Source organism: Mytilus galloprovincialis, chromosome 9, assembly GCF_965363235.1.
Source record: "Mytilus galloprovincialis chromosome 9, xbMytGall1.hap1.1, whole genome shotgun sequence".
Lineage (NCBI taxonomy): Eukaryota > Metazoa > Mollusca > Bivalvia > Mytilida > Mytilidae > Mytilus > Mytilus galloprovincialis.
Window position 1 is genome coordinate 10,898,097 of NC_134846.1, and position 17,875 is coordinate 10,915,971.

Consider the following 17,875-nt stretch of genomic DNA (forward strand, 5'->3'; position numbering starts at 1 on the left):
TATATACAAATATTCCCTTCAAGATTATATTTCATTTAATAAATAATAATAAAATTTTTCCTTGGTATAAAAATGTTCAAATGGTACCAAAATTTACAAAGATAGTTCTGACCTTTTCTTTATATTAAAAAATCTTTTCCCATCATATACACAAAATACATTCAAAATACGACATTTCTTATATATGATATACATAAAATACTATAAAATTTCCTTCTCTTCTTCTCATAAATTTACAAATAATAACCATGATCACTGATTTCATAAATTTACAGATAAAAAATCTTTCTTGATATATCGATGGAATCTTTAGAGTTATTCCCCTTTGTTACATAGGAAAGTCAGTCTTCATCAGAGATGTTAATGACCTAATTATTGTATGAATCCATCACAACATTGAAGTACTTGTAAAGCACATCCCAGGTCATTTTACTTACATTTAAGGTCAACCCATGTAAATACAAAACTAGTCAATATTATATCTCCTCAAATATCATAACTATACCAAAATATTTTGTTTGGTTAAATCATATACCCAGGTCACTTTAGTGAGGTTTAAGATAAAATATGTTTTTTTAAGTGGTGGATTCTTTGATGATTGAAGTAAACTACAAGATATAATCCTCCCCCTAAATCATTCTGTTTTGATTTTTTGCTGATTAAAGATAAGAGACTGACATAGTTTCACTGCATACTGAAAGATGCTGTAGAAAATTGAAATGGATGACTTTTCTTTGTTATCCATCTAAATATAACATCTGTTAATGGAAGGAGTTTGTATGTCTATGACTAATATTTCTTATCTTGTAAATCAGTAAGCTATAGATTCAAAGAAAACATTACCTTCTTTTACCTCAAACACAGACCATTAATTTGATAAACTGAATCTGTAATAAGAGTGCATTAAAATAAACACAATTTAATAATTTTTTTGAATTTTTTTGGTTGAGATGTAGGACATTTAATTACAATAAAATATCCCCTTAATAGAACCCTATAACATTTCTACCCCTACTGAGCCTCAGTCTTTGGGTAGATAATATATATATTTGCACCATATGTATAAATGCTAGTGATATAATGAATGTTGACTTTCCTATGTAACTAATCACTTATATTAAGGTGATTTAGTTTGGTCCTTTTCCAGTTTATACACATATATACTTGTCACGGTTTTGTACTGATTTTGTATGATGAGTTTATAAAAACATTACTGCATGGGCGGATCCAGGGGGGGGGGGGGCCCTGGGGGGCCCGGGCCCCCCCTTTCGTGGGAAAAATTTGGTTGATTATATAGGGAATCATTGAAGCATGACTGGAGCGGGCCCCCCTTAGGAAAAGTTCTGGATCTGCCACTGTACTGTTAGACTTGGGGAGGTGTTAGCAAATTGATTTTTCTGTCCATCACAGATTCAATGAAATAGTAGAATGATGATATTTTAAAATATTTTTTTTAAAGCTATGAGTAAAATTTCAAAGAAAAACACTTCTGTCTGTGTGAAACATTAGACCTATGAATAATTTGCCATGTCTTAAATGTCCTCTTATGTTATTTGAACTTTGGACATTACTATCACAAGATTTTATTGAATGTTATATACTTGACTTATTTATTTACTTATTACTTGCCTGAACCCTCTCTATCTATATATATATTATCATGTCAAATGTTTATGCCCTTTTGGGCCCTTAATTGAAAATTTAAAAAAACACCTCCTGCTAACAAGGACCCCCAACTTGCACATCAACATCACATCAGTACAAAACAGAGACACAGTCATGTAAATTATCTTTGAGCAATATATCTTCATATTTTAACATGCTTATAATGTTTATGTAATTCCCATATGGATAGTAAACTGATTCTAAAACCATCTGTATTTCAATGTATGATAATAACATGAAACATTAATCAGCTGTTCACAACCAGGTTCATTAAGGCCACAACAACAAAAAGACATGTCTGCTTATAGTTCAGGGCAGGCTTGTCTAACTTGTCTATAGAGACAGGCAGATCCAGTCATTTTAAAAGGGGGTTCCCAACCCATGATAAAGGGGTGTTCCAACTATATGTCCTCATTCAAATGAATTGATTGTCCAAAAAAAAGGAGGGTCTAACCCCTGGAACCCCCAACCCCTCTGGATCCGCCACTGAGAGACAAAGAATCTCAAAATTTATCATTGTTTTAATTGGTTCCCCAAAATGATTTGTTAAGAATTTAACTTCAACTAAAATTTTGCAATTGCAGATTATAACCTATGCATATTCAATTAGTATCAAAATTAGAGAGGGATACAGAATAATTGGATTTTTCAGAAATATTTGACATTGTCAGTACAAAGGGCAAACAATATAAACACTCTATGTAACCTTTACAACCACAAATGTTCAATTAAAATTATGATGGTAGGTTGCATAAACAATATAAACAGACATGTGGTTTTAGGCTTTTCATGTAGAATCTTGCAAACCTATGATTTAGATACTGTAAAATCAGATACATTTTGTGATTTTTTCAAATAGAGCAAATAGTGACAGGATAAATACTGCTTATTAATTTGCTTAAAACTAATGTTTTAAATTTTAATAACTACATTGTTTTTTCCTTAAATTATATCAATTGATGTAAAATTGTTGTCCCTACATGAAGAAGATTGACAAAACTTTATAAATTTACATTAAGTATGTAACATGTGAAGAGATCTATATAGTTTCTGAATTTTTACATTAAATTTAATCATTGGACACAACCACAGATACCTTTTACCATTAACAAATATGATAGATCATTGTTAGCTTTATGTCCAGTGGAAGATATTACAGGCAGGACAACTGCACTGTGTTTGCATGTATAACACACACTTATGTCATTTCAGACTGCATATATAATCAAGGTTTTAGCTCTCAACATAAACTTATGAACTGATAGTACTTGACACTCTTACATTTGAAAAACATCTATTTTGTCACTTCCTTCAATGAAACACATGTATAATACATTTTTTCTTTTATAACTGTAAAGAACCAGATGCTCCGCAGGGTGCAGCTTTATACGACCGCAGAGGTTGAACCCTGAAAGGTTGGGGCAAGTATGGACACAACATTCAAGCTGGATACAGCTCTAAATTTGGATTGTGATTAAATAGTTGACACAGCATAGGTTTCTGACACAGAATGAATGTGGTCTACTGAACTTAAAATATTTTTTTTGCCTTTGAGCAATTCACTTTGCTGTTGAATATTAATCCTCTCAAAAAAATGTTTGAAGAAATTTTCTTTTTATTTATGAAATCTGAAATGAGAAAAATTTAACCCCCCCCCCCCCCCCCCCCCCATTTTTTTTTCACATCCCCCTTTCCCTTTTTCCAAAACTGATCTCAATTCAAATTTCTAATGGAGTTTGCAACAATAACTACTCATTTAAATACATCATAAAATATTAAAATGTAACAAAAGGTGCTTGTTATCACTGAATGATAAAGATTGTTTTAATTTATCAGTTGGTAGTAAAAGTGAATATACATTGTATATTGTATAAAACAATGATTTAAGTTGACTCAACTACTATTCTGGGCAAAGAAAGATAACTCCAATCAATTGAAAATTTCTTGCTATTGCACAATATTGTGCAATTAGATATTTCTGGCTATTGCGTAATACTGTGCAATTGAAAATATTTGCTATTGCACAATACTGTGCAATTGAAGATTTCTTGCTATTGCGCAATACTGAGCAATTGAAAATTTCTTGCTATTGCACAATACTGTGCAATTGAAGATTTCTTGCTATTGCTGAATACTGTGCAATTGAAAATTTCTTGCTATTGCACAATACTTAATATAATAATTTTGGATCCTGATTTGAACCAACTTGAAAACTGGGCCCATAAACAAAAATCTAAGTACATGTTTAGATTCAGCATATCAAAAAAGCCCAAGAATTCAATTTTTGTTAAAATCAAATTTAGTTTAATTTTGGACCCTTTGGACTTTAATGTAGACCAATTTGAAAACGGGACCAAAAATTAAGAATCTACATACACAGTTAGATTTGGCATATCAAAGAACCCCAATTATTCAATTTTTGATGAAATCAAACAAAGTTTAATTTTGGACCCCGATTTGGACCAACTTGAAAACTGGGCCAATAATAAAAAAAATCTAAGTACATTTTTAGATTCAACATATTAAAGAACCCCAAGGATTCAATTTTTGTTAAAATCAAACTAAGTTTAATTTTGGACCCTTTGGACCTTAATGTAGACCAATTTGAAAACGGGACCAAAAATTAAGAATCTACATACACAGTTAGATTTAACATATCAAAGAACCCAATTATTCAATTTTTGATGAAATCAAACAAAGTTCAATTTTGGACCCTTTTGGGCCCCTTATTCCTAAACTGTTGGGACCAAAACTCCCAAAATCAAACCCAATCTTCCTTTTATGGTCATAAACCTTGTGTTTAAATTTCATAGATTTCTATTTACTTATACTTAAGTTATGGTGCGAAAACCAAGAATAATGCTTATTTGGCCCCTTTTTGGCCCCTAATTTCTAAACTGTTGGGACCTGAACTCCCAAAATCAATCCCAACCTTCCTTTTGTGGTCATAAACCTTGTGTTTAAATTTCACTGATTTCTATTTACTTATACTAAAATTATTGTGCGAAAACCAAGAATAATGCTTATTTGGGCCCTTTTTTGGCCCCTAATTCCTAAACTGTTGAAACCAAAACTCCCAAAATCAATCCCAACCTTCCTTTTGTGGTCATAAACCTTGTGTCAAAATTTCATAGATTTCTATTCACTTAAACTAAAGTTATAGTGCGAAAACCAAGAAAATGCTTATTTGGGCCCTTTTGGCCCCTAATTCCTAAAATGTTGGGACCAAAACTCCAAAAATCAATCCCAACCTTCCTTTTGTGGTCATAAACCTTGTGTCAAAATTTCATCGATTTCTATTCACTTTTACTAAAGTTAGAGTGCGAAAACTAAAAGTATTCGGACGACGACGCAAGACGACGCAGGACGACGACACCAACGTGATAGCAATATACGACGAAAAATTAAAATTTTTGCGGTCGTATAAAAATATACTATATGTACTAGTCTTCCCATACATTTCCAACACCTTTTTAATTGTAAATAAATCTTCAAAGAAAGGTTGGTAAACCTGTCTCATATTTTTTATTCTGACTTGTTAGTTTGTAACATTTGTAAGTTATTAGATTTTAATATATAATCTAACTTTCTCATCTTTATATTAGCTTCATGAAGGTTGACAAAGAAAAAAATCACAAGGGGAATACAAGATCCTGACATATACGCTGACATACCATACTCTCATAGAACATCATATAAATACATGAAATTCATCTTCAATGTGTTCACTGTGGACTAACAAAATGAAAATATACCTGAAGTCATATATTCCATACACATTTCTATATTGAATATGTTGATTTAATCCAATTTCCTCAAGAACTATAATATCTTCTTTGCTTCTATTTTTTATAGTGTTAATTTCTTCTACAATAGAAACCCAACATCTTGCATTTCTCACAGAGATGTTGAGGATGCACCTTACTCTGATCACTAACGTCTAATCCGTCAGGCTTCTCTAGGGGTCTCTACAAAATAAATAATGAAATGAATCAGGTTATCTGCAACTGTATAGCTATTATGTAAGTAAGATGGTGTTTATGGACGATGAGGTCTTCATATCTTTAATTCAATAGGCCATTTTGTTTACCCATTATGTTTTATTCTTTATATTTAAGCACAACATTTTTCTCTACTCTTTAGATTTGTTGTTTTTTTTGGGGTTTTTTTTGCCCATTATTCTTTATTCTTTATGCTTTAATATTCATCATCCCAATTTTCTCTATTTATTATTTTTTGGTCCATTTTTACTATTCTTTACATTTTATCCCATTATTGTCTTTTCCAAAACTCCCATCCATACCCTAGTATATAAGTTATCTTGAACAATTACCATTAAACCACATTTGCTTAATTTCCTTCAATACTATTGTTTTATTACATTTGTGGTGTAAATTAATTAAGGCAGCGTCTTCTATTCACAGATATAATTATATTTTTTCAATGAGTAGATTATCATGATGATACAGAAAAGCTTAAATGCGTTCTAGAAAGCCAGGAATTAGTAAATATATGTATTGGTCCCAGAAGAAAAACTAAATAGGACACCAACAAGGCCCTTAATATATAAACGGGAAAATTGGTTTATTGGGGTACACCATAATGTTTCCTAAACATAAATCTGTTTATGGGGATACACAATAATATGACACTTTATATATTATTGGCCCATGTTTGTCCATACTAACCTGTTTATGGGGATACACCAGAATATGACACTTTATACATTCTTGGTCCAAATTTGCCCATACTAACCTGTTTATGAGGATACACGAGAATATGACACTTTATACATTTTTGCCCATGTTTGTCCATACTAACCTGTTTTTGGGAATACACTAGAATATGACACTTTATACATTCTTGGTCAATGATTGCACATACTAACCTGTTTATGTGTATACACCAGAATATGACACTTTACACATTCTTTGCCCATGTTTTCCTATACTAACTGTAAATAGGGATAAACCAGAATATGAGGATATGTTAATGGCTTATATTTGCCCATACTAGCCTGTTTATGGGGATACACCAGAATATGACACTTTATACATTCTTGGTCTATGTTTGTCCATACTAACCTGTTTATGGGGATACACCAGAATATGACACTTTATACATTTTTGCCCATGTTTGTCCATACTAACCTGTTTTTGGGGATACACCAGAATATGACACTTTATACATTCTTGGTCAATGATTGTGCATACTAACCTGTTTATGTGTATACACCAGAATATGACACTTTACACATTCTTTGCCCATGTTTTCCTATACTAACTGTAAATAGGGATAAACCAGAATATGAGGATATGTTAAATTAATGGCTTATATTTGCCCATACTAGCCTGTTTATGGGGATACACCAGAATATGACACTTTATACATTCTTGGTCTATGTTTGTCCATACTAACCTGTTTATGGGGATACACCAGAATATGACACTTTATACATTCTTGGTCTATGTTTATCCATACTAACCTATTTATGGGGATACACCAGAATATGACACTTTACACATTCTTGGTCTATGTTTGTCTATGCTAACCTGTTTATGGGGATACACCAGAGTATGACACTTTATACATTCTTGGTCTATGTTTGTCCATACTAACCTGTTTATGGGGATACACCAGAATATGACACTTAATACATTCTTGGTCTATGTTTGTCCATACTAACCTGTTTATGGGGATACACCAGAATATGACACTTTATACATTCTTGGCCCATGTTTGCCCATACTAACCTGTTTATGGGGATACACCAGAATATGACACTTTATACATTCTTGGCCCATGTTTGCCCACGAATTACCACTCATCCATTTCCTCTTGCACTTAGTACATTTGTATTCTCCGAAGCATCTCTTTTTACCCTGATATGGAGTCAATCCTTCGCCCTTAGGCCTAGCCTGCAATAGAAATGTTTCAAAACTACACAAAAATCGATATTTGAAATTAATTTTAATCATTTTAAAGTAATGAATTTATTAGACATTGTTAGATGTGAATCAAAATAATTGGATTGTAGTAATTTGCCGAATATTTTAGGTTGTTATTTTTTTTATTTAAAAAATAAATTCCATATTGCTAATGTTAACATAATGTGATGACATTTATAAATTCAAACCCTTTATTACTATATAAATCATAGAAGCTTGTGACAAAATGAATGTATTATTATTAAAAAAAACAAAATCAACAAAATCTCACAAACACTAATGGAAAACTTAATATGCACAGAACGAAATAAAAAAATATATAGATATATTAGATAAATAAACTTAGCGTCCTCTGTCCTCAGTCTAACGCTTACATACTACTTCTTTGGAGTTCGAGAGAGTAGAGAGAACATAATTAATTTTGTCATTTTCTTTACATGAATTAAAATCTTAAAGACTTTTCCAAATAAGCCACCTCCATATATAATATATCTATGGCAATAAATGTTAGCAAAATTCTTCAAATCATTCTGATTGAATAAAAAATGCTGTAAACTCATAATTGGAACTAATGGTCCAACAGACTATGAAGGTACATAAGTATTTGGGGAAGGGGACAATTTTGTAGCCAATCACCTTTTTCCAAAATCCGTTATTTTATCTTATTGCGTGAATCACGCATAACAAATTACTTGTTATTTTCGAGTTTTCCTATCCACAGCGGTTACTGGTATATTTAATAACAATGTCACTAATTGATTGAATTCAAAAACACTAGAACAACACCCGCGAAATCGCGGGCATATACAGCTTGTAGACTGTTGTAGGATGATTTTTTGTAAAAGATATTATGTATGGAGAATTTCATAAAAGGTATCAAAAGTACTCTCCGTTTTTCCAAAGTCCGATATTTGTTTCCTTTCTGTTAAAGTCAATTATTTTCGTGTGTCTGGCCTCAGACCACAATTATTCTCCTTTGCTACAATGCATCTTTTGGTAAAAGTCAAATCAAATTAACAATTTGCACCGTTTCAAACATGAAATAAATGTAACTGCTTATATATAGACCATTATTAGTCTAATAAAAAATACTTCTAGGACAATCCATCAGTGTTTTCTTTTTCTTTTGAGAGCCTTATTAACATGCCAATGGTAGGATATGAATCATGTATAAATGACTAAGGCTAATTTGAGGGGTGATCGGACGGGTCCTGATCCCGAAATCCCGGGCTTAAAACCATGAAATCCTGAGATGCAGAATTTAAAGAAATGCATATTCCGAAATCGAAAAATATATTCCCGGATCCCGTAAGGATCAATTCCCAAATCCCGAGCTTAAAAACACCCGATCCCGACGCCCCGAAAAAGGTCCTGCCTACTTCTAATCTCTACCTTACTTTCATTTTTGCCAAATCACTATTTTCCCTTTCAACAATAAATTGTTATGCCCCATTTATGGGCATTATGTTTTCTAGTCTGTACATCCGTTCGTTCATTCGTCCGTCCGTGTCTGTCCCGCTTCAGGTTAAAGTTTTTGGTCGAGGTAGTTTTACTTATTTTAATATATATGCAAGTGGTATGACCCCTTAAATAGTAAAAATTTCAATGAAAACAGTAGACAGAATCAGGGCCGACTTTCTATACTAACATACTAACATACTAACATACTAACATAGAAAGTCCCTGACAGAATACAGACAGTCTCTATATATTAAAGTAGTATAATCGTAGTTTACATGTAGATATATAAACGCGAAAAATAATTGTCTTCTCTAAGGAGGTATAATAGTTGTGGTTCTTGCGATCTAAACACCATGATATGGAACGCGAAAAGTAATTGTCCTCTCTAAGGAGATATAATAGTTGTGATTCTTGCGATCTAAACACCATGATATTGAGAACGCTCTGAATGGCTTATTTTTTTTCCATTTTTGTTATCCATCATACGATTGGTTGTCAAGTGACATGTGTCAAATGTTTTTCTTATTTTAATATATATACAACTGGTATGACCCCTTAAATAGTAAACATTTCACAAAGAAAACAGTAGACAGAATACAGAGAGTCTCTATATATTAAAGTAGTATAATCGTAGTTTACATGTAGATAAACGCGAAAAATAATTGTCCTCTATAAGGAGGTATAATAGTTGTGGTTCTTGCGATCTAAACACCATGATATGGAGAACGCTCTGATTGGCTTATTTATTTTTCATTTTTGTTATCTATCATACGATTGGTTGTATTTGTGCATCTTTAAAACCGGAAGTCTTATCTATGAATAAAAGTCAGTCCGATGACGGAATCATATCCGGACTCCTGTTTTGTCGTTTTTCTCCCAAAATAACTCAATCTGATTAATCATAAGAATGGATGACAAATGTGACTATGCATGTTACCTATAGGACACAGAGGCATGATGATTGATTTATTGTGGAAGGAAGAGAAGCGACACCCAAAATGAGGTCTTCTCGTTTAATAGTATAGATTATCATTGTAATTTTAAACATTGTCATCAATGTAATATTTATATCACATTGTAAATATTCACTGATAACGACTTGCAATGTGTCGAACAGAACTAATTCGAAAGCAGGTTTATATTTAGGATCATTTAGGCTCACTTAGGAAGCTTAGCTATGGTAAAATTTCTATACAACCAAGCCACACTAAAGTAACATATACTATATTTTTTTTAGTATGGACTACAAGACTGCAACACCTTCTTACTAACTAAAAGGGGGCCCCACTGACTGACCTGAAGAGATGGGCCGCCCAAGTCAGGCTTCAATCAGGGCCGTAACTACCTATGAGGCAGGGGAGGCAACTCCCTCCCCTGAATTTTCTACACAAAAATGTGAAGTAATAAAATGAAATATTGACAATATGTACACGAAGAATTTGAATTTTTATTATAAACAACACAAGTTTACAGTTTTAACAGTGTTATCTTATATTATATTTAATGCGGTTTCCGTCAGTTTTAGTTTGTTACCCTGATTTTGTTTTTTGTCCATAGATTTACGAGTTTTGAACAGCGGTATACTACTGTTGCCTTTATTTATCATGATACGTGATATATGTCATTTTTCGGATTTTTTTATCGATAGTGAAACATTTCAGAATTTGTTTGGTTTTGTTTTTGTTTTTTTTTTTGTTCGTGTGGCCGTCTGTCTGTTATTCAGTATTCGTACGAGAACACATATTAAACTTTGCTTTTCGATAATTTTGAATAAAATTTGCTTTTCGATAATTTTGAATAAAACTTAACTGTTCACATTTATTTTGGGACTCAATTAAGCATAGGAAGTTCCCTTTGTATTGTGAATCTTTAATAATATTGGAAATTCGTTACAGCTGAATCAGCAGTTAGATCATTTTTTAAGTTTAATAACGTTTCCCGATCGTACGAGAACATTATGGTCAATGCCTTAGTAGTTAAACACTCCCATTCGTTGTAGAAAGGACTTTCTATACTAAGTATATACTAGTATAGAAAGTCCCTGGTTGTAGTTATATACATGTCTGTTCAGCTTTCAACATTATTGAAATTCAAGGTCCTCGATAAAAAAAAAAATATATCTTGCGGTCTATGATCTTGCTTTATATGTTTTTTTTAACTTACCAGTTTGATTTCTAAAGATTTTTAAATACAGATAAAAATTGTTTGCATAAAAATTGCTTCCAGGATCCAGCAATACTGATGTTTCTTAAAGAAAGGAAATCGAAGGAAAACGGGTCATTTTAGCCATATAAATTTGAGAAAAATATCTGCGGTCACAATGTATTTAATGTTGATAATTATAGGTCAAAGTATGGCCTTCAAGACGGAATCTTGGCTCACCTGAACAGCAATCTCAGCGTGTTTTTGCATAAAAATTGTTTCCAGGTTCAAGCAATACTGATATTTCTTAAAGTAAGGAAATCAGAGGAAAAATGAGAGAAAAAAATCCGCGAAGGGCTGCACCCCAAACCCCCTATCTTTGGGGTCCTCATTCGGCGGTCCCAAACCCCTGCCTCCCCTGAATTCAAACCCTAGTTACGGCCCTGTCAATGGTTTCCTATATAATCAAACAATTAAATCCAACACAGGAGGGGGCCGGGGCCACCAGCCTCCCCCTGGATCCGTTATGGCATTACCATGTGTTGTGCTAATTCCTATTGGACTATATCACTTACCTGAGGACAGTCTTTGATGTAGTGTCCCTTTGTAAAGCAGAGATGACACAAATATGTAGATGGTGGTCTTTTGTTTGGTTTGCGGTCTAATGTTAGGTCACTGAAATGGTCCACTAGATCGTTTATAGACCCATAAGGTGAAAGCTGGTGTGTGTGGAATGGTGCCTAGAAAATAAAAGAAAAGAAAATATATACTAAAACTTGAAAGTTAATCTTATGTTAATGCACTTTACATATATAATTATAAATGCTTCATTCGTCTATGCTTACCTCTTCGATTACACACCTAATTTCATATAATTGCATACCATTGTTTTATTTTTATTGTAAGGCACTTCCCATGCCATATAAAACCTACAAACACGTATATTTTGACATACATGTTTTGGATGTTAACATTGCACTTCTTTGATTCTCTTCTTTAATAAGACATTGTTGGACCCCCCCCCCCTTTTTTTTGGCCGATCAATGCATATGAATGGGGACATATAGCTGTTACCATCCTTGTCCTGGGTTGGGACACCCTTTTAAAATGGCTGGATCCGCCCCTGTAAGATCAACCTCTAATATGTCTGCCTTTTTACCAAAACAGAAAAAGATTAAAAATACAAAGATGGGAAATAAATTTATTATTACTTTCGTGATTCATAGTGCTGAATTGCTCCTTTTTCTTGTATCACCACACATGATTCAGTTTCCTTGGCATAAAGAACGTTTTCTTGGCAGTTTTTAATATGCATGTTTCGATGAAAAGGCCGCTAAAGTAGCCTATTTGGACTGTTTGGTTTGCGAAAAATCTAAATAGTCTGTTAATATTTATTTAGAAGAAAAAAATATTAGCCGTGAGTGTTTTGGACAACGCAAGCAAACCGCAACACGAGGAGAAAGAGTCCCTGTGGTGAAAGATGTGGCACCCATTATGCATCACGGCAGGTGATGGCCCGTTACGACTGTTTTCTTTCAAATAAATAACGACCTAGTGATTCCCCATATGAACTGTATTCGAATGTTTTTCCCATTAAAAAGTTAGAGAAGATCACAAATTACAACGGTGACATTTTCATTGCTGACAGTTTAACATTAAGATGCAACAATTAACCCCTTTTATTACGGTCTGAATGGGAGGTCCTTCGATTCTGTATATTCTAATTTTTTAAGCACTTTGTTTTATTCTTTATAAATTTTACGTATTTTTTGCTATACTTTATATTTCACTACTTCATTATTCAGACTGCTCTCATAGAAAATAAACAGCACTTAGCACATTAACGTATATAGGAATTTTTTTCTGAGACAAGTGCCTGTGAGATCACACTTCGGATAAATGCTCTCAGAATTTTGCTATTTTCTGATTTGAACAGCCGTAAATAAAGATTTGGAGATACAGTATATATTAGAATTTAAAAGTAAAGTAAAATATTTGTAATAAAGACATGTTTGATTACATTTAACAAAATATGTTGTAAAAAGATAAAGGAGATCATATAGAAATGTAAAATCAGTACGATAAAGAGCAATTATAAAATAAGTGCAAACTGTTCTCTTTTTTAAGACGCGTTTTCTTACGTCTTCTTACTTTCTAGTGTATATCCATACAGATAACAAGGAATGACTTTCGCCTATAGTTGCTGATTGCTTTTCAAACAAAAATCCTGTTTTTGACAGGAATTAATCTTCTAAATTATCAACCCATGAACCTTCCCTTGATAGCTCTTTTTTTTTGCATAAAAAATCTGGTACCATTAGAAATTATCTATCTACCAAATGCTTTTTTAAAAATATTTCCCTCAAAATAGCAGCTATTACATATTCGTTTTTAATAATGAGTATGGTTTTAAATTTAAAAAGAAAAGTTATTTATTACAAAACGAAGAAGCCTTTAGTCCAAACATAAAATTCTATTTTTTTTTTTTAAATATTGTTTACATGTATTATGTTTATGAATAACTTCAATACTGGATGTCATCGGATGTAACTTCAATACTGGATGTCATCGGATGTAACTTCAATACTGGATGTCATCGGATGTAACTTCAATACTGGATGTCATCGGATGTAACTTCAATGCTGGATGTCATCGGATGTAACTTCAATGCTGGATGTCATCGGATGTAACTTCAATGCTGGATGTCATCGGATGTAACTTCAATGCTGGATGTCATCGGATGTAACTTCAATGCTGGATGTCATCGGATGTAACTTCAATACTGGATGTCATCGGATGTAACTTCAATGCTGGATGTCATCGGATGTAACTTCAATACTGGATGTCATCGGATGTAACTTCAATACTGGATGTCATCGGATGTAAGTTTCAGTACTGACATGACAACTGTTTAGAAGTTCAGTTTGTGTTGAACTTAATAATTTTATCAAATGACTAATTGTTGAAGGTGAGGTTGAATGCTTTTCAGTGACTTGTGACAGTGTACATCTTTGTCGTTTGGTATAGTTGTCTCATCGGTACTCATACTAGATATCTTTTTAAAAAGGTTCTACATCCCCTTGAGCAGAAGTTGTTGACTCTTGAAACATTACTTCTAGATTTGTTGTGAAGAATACAAGTATATATATATACAGATTTGTTGTGAAGAATACAAGTATATATATAACATATTTATTCTAAATTACCTGCTGAAAAACTTCATACTAAATTCTGTAAATTTATTCTTGGAGCTCCAAAAAAAAGCACCAATTTTGCAGTATTAACTGAGTTGGGAAGACTACCAATATATTTTAACATGATTAAAGCAATGACTAAATACTATTACAGATTAGAAAAGTCAGACACTAACTTTCCATTGTTATATAATGCATTTATAGAATCAAAGAAATTGTATGAGTCAAAGAAACCATCATGGTATATGTCATCTGAAAAACTTCTTTCACTGATTAATAATTATCAAATATCCTCAGACATGGCTAAACCAATTGACAACAGAAAACTAAGAATTGCCATGTTAAAAGATTGGGAAAAGAATCTCAAAACTCACTCAGAAGGAAAACTTTGCACATATGTTACGTTTAAAGCAAATTTTGGTTGTGAAAAATATCTTGATATTGTTAAAAAATTTGAAGATAGACGGAGTCTAACAAGATTTCGCATATCTGCTCACCATTTACTTATAGAGAGAGGTAGATATAGTAATACTCCCCGACACAATAGAGTATGTAAGAGATGTTGTAGTAATGAGGTCGAAGATGAAACACATTTTCTTTTTAACTGTGATAGTTTATCAGATCAAAGGAAAGACATGATAACAATGATAAATAATTGCTGCAATAATTTTCAATATCTTGACCCTAAACAAAAACTGATATGGTTAATGAATAATGAAGATGAGAATTTATTATCAGAATTATGCATGTTCATTAAGAAATATGAAAAGTTTTAATGGGATTTATTTCCCTCTACTACTTGTAATTTGAACTTTATATTTTCTCCATAGTGAGTTCTAGAGCACCGTCCCTTGATGAATATTGTCCAGTAGCAATGTTAACCCTTGCTATTGTGCATTAGTCATGAGGAGAATCACTATTGGAGTAATCTCATGTATCTGTAGCTAGTTCTGAAGGATCCCCCCTTGATGACCTTTGCATTGTTGTGATGAAGTCCCTCACTACTGTGCACTGGTCATGAGGAGAACTACTGCAGATTGAGATACTATATTCCCGGTTCTATTTTTGCTATTTTTTAGTTTCCGTATTTTAAAATAAACTTAATATCATATCCTTTTAATATTAAATCGGCCTCATTGCACTCAATGTCTCTTACTATAATTATATCCTACATTACTCATATTATCAATTTATTATTTGTGTATTACTTATTGTGTATTTCACTAATGTTTATATAATCATTGTATTATGATGTTTTTGTATCTTGCCTGACAAGGGCCCATGATTGGAAAAATAAAATAATAATGTCATAGTTTTCAAAATGTTTAAATATTTTTTACTAATTTGAGATACAGTAGAATTAACAGATAAACAACCATGCTGCTTTGAATTTAAAAAGAATTGTTACATCTTACAAGGGAATAGGTACACAACATGGAAGTAATTATATTATTGACTCTATTGTAAACTTAGTACTCTCATGGAACATGATGAGACGTAGAGTGTCGCAACCCTGAAAATTGTTGATATTTTGAACCCCAGCTGATATAAAATGCAAATTTGTGTGGTTAGATCCCGAGGGTCGGATCATAAGGACAAATACCATGACATAAGTTGTCACTACAGGGTGACGAACTTGAATTAATCCCCCGCTAACACTTCCGTCAAAAGAGTGGGTCCTGTTTATCTTCAGTTAATGAATACCAGATGAGAGTTGTGTGTAACTGTATGATTATTATAATGATATGTATAGTGACCCGCTGATAAAACACTACGAGGGCAAAAGATAAGACAAATATGTTGTCTTAAAATAAATACGACAAATCTGAAAATTAATTTGCATAATTCACTGTTTACTATTTTTCGTTTAAAAATTTATATTATTTAATGCTTCTAGTATAAAATGCAAAATTGGATGATGTTGAATGCAGCAGTAACCTCAGGCAGTAACACAATCACGAGAGAAACCAATTTGCAAGAAAAGTAATAAATTATATAAATGTCTTTATTTTTTTCTTCACAGCGTCTTTATGTTTGTTTGTTTTGTTTGTTTTTGTTTTTTGCATAAAAGATTGTTATATACCAATGATTTACACTATATCTATCAGATCACAGAAACAACTCTAACTAACGAATCGACAATATTATAATTGCAACAGCAAATCAAACACTCGAGAAAGATACGAATGTCTTCATTTTTTTCATCACAGCGTTTCATTATGTAGTGCATAGACGATTGCTATCTACTAAAGACTTAAACCATATATGTGCCCACTGATTTTTTGTCGAATTGAAAGTTTAAAACTTGTTTATACGTTTTAATTTTAGAACACTGTTGTACAATCATGAATAAAATAATCTAAACTTATATTTCTTTCAGGTTTCATAAAATTGAAAGAGAGAAAAATTTGAACACAAAATCCCGAACGTCATCATTTTCTAGTCCAGGAAAAATATTAAAATTTAGGAAAACTATCTGGTTCATTCTCGTAAGACAAGCGATATATATATAAATCATATGACTCACCAACGGAAATAAAAGAAAATAACAAGATGGGGGAGGATGATGATAAAGATTTCTTACCGGATTTATTCCATTCAGTTGCATCGATGACCAGGCGTCGGTTCCGAAATAATTTTGTCCAGTTTTTAACAGCGAAGTTACGGTGTTAACGCTGTTTACTGTCGAAACTGGGCTTGACCATGGATCACTATAGAGGCTTTGTCCAGCCTGTGGTACCCCACCCTGCCCGTCGGGCATAGTAAGGTACACACCCCAGTTCATTACCATCTGGGGATATTGATAATTGGTCTCGATCATGCCTGTCATCTTTCCTTCCCCGATGTTCCCCTGTTCTGGGAGTCTGAGGCCAACGAGTCAACTTATCAAATACCAAAATATTACACGCCTGCCAATCAAGTTCCATTACAGCTTTGAACTTTCTAAATTCGGCAGAGAGGGAGGTACCGTTGCTACGAGCGACAAGTCTGTTTCAGCAGACGATAAGTAACCCCATGATGTCGGATCCAACTGTTGAAAAGTTTTCCAACATCTGGTTTATGACATTCTCACCATAATCACAACAAATAGGCTACTTATCGAAATAATTAATACATGTTTAAGATATCGTAAGATTTAGTAATATGATACTTTTACAAGTTTATACTAAGTTGTTTGACTGTGTGACAGTCACCGAGGACTGTATCAAATTGATCCGATATGTAACACAAAAAACTCAAAATAGTAAAAATACAAACTTTTTCGGTTGATTGAGAAAAAAAGTTATGAAAGTGAATTAAATTTAATTAACAAATTGAAAGAAACAATATAAATATTTTAAGAAACGCCAGAAAGAAGATATATTGAAAATAAAAAGCATTAAAAACTTATTAAAATATAGATAATTGAATTAAAGAAGTAATAGTTTAAGAAGGTAAAACAGACAGAAATAAAAACAAAAAACC

At 32.6% G+C, this 17,875-nt stretch overlaps 1 protein-coding gene across 1 annotated transcript; it reads right to left on the bottom strand.

The window, feature by feature from the left end:
• Positions 1-5,096: 5,096 nt before the first annotated feature.
• LOC143044385 (zinc finger CCHC domain-containing protein 24-like) lies at positions 5,097-17,391 on the bottom strand. The gene is made up of 4 exons (XM_076216368.1): positions 16,995-17,391; positions 11,792-11,956; positions 7,419-7,583; positions 5,097-5,633 (listed from the first exon to the last, which is right to left on the bottom strand). The coding sequence occupies exons 1-4, from the start codon at positions 17,238-17,240 to the stop codon at positions 5,523-5,525; spliced, it is 687 nt and encodes a 228-aa protein (XP_076072483.1). The 5' UTR covers positions 17,241-17,391; the 3' UTR covers positions 5,097-5,522.
• Between the last annotated feature and the right edge of the window lie 484 nt (positions 17,392-17,875).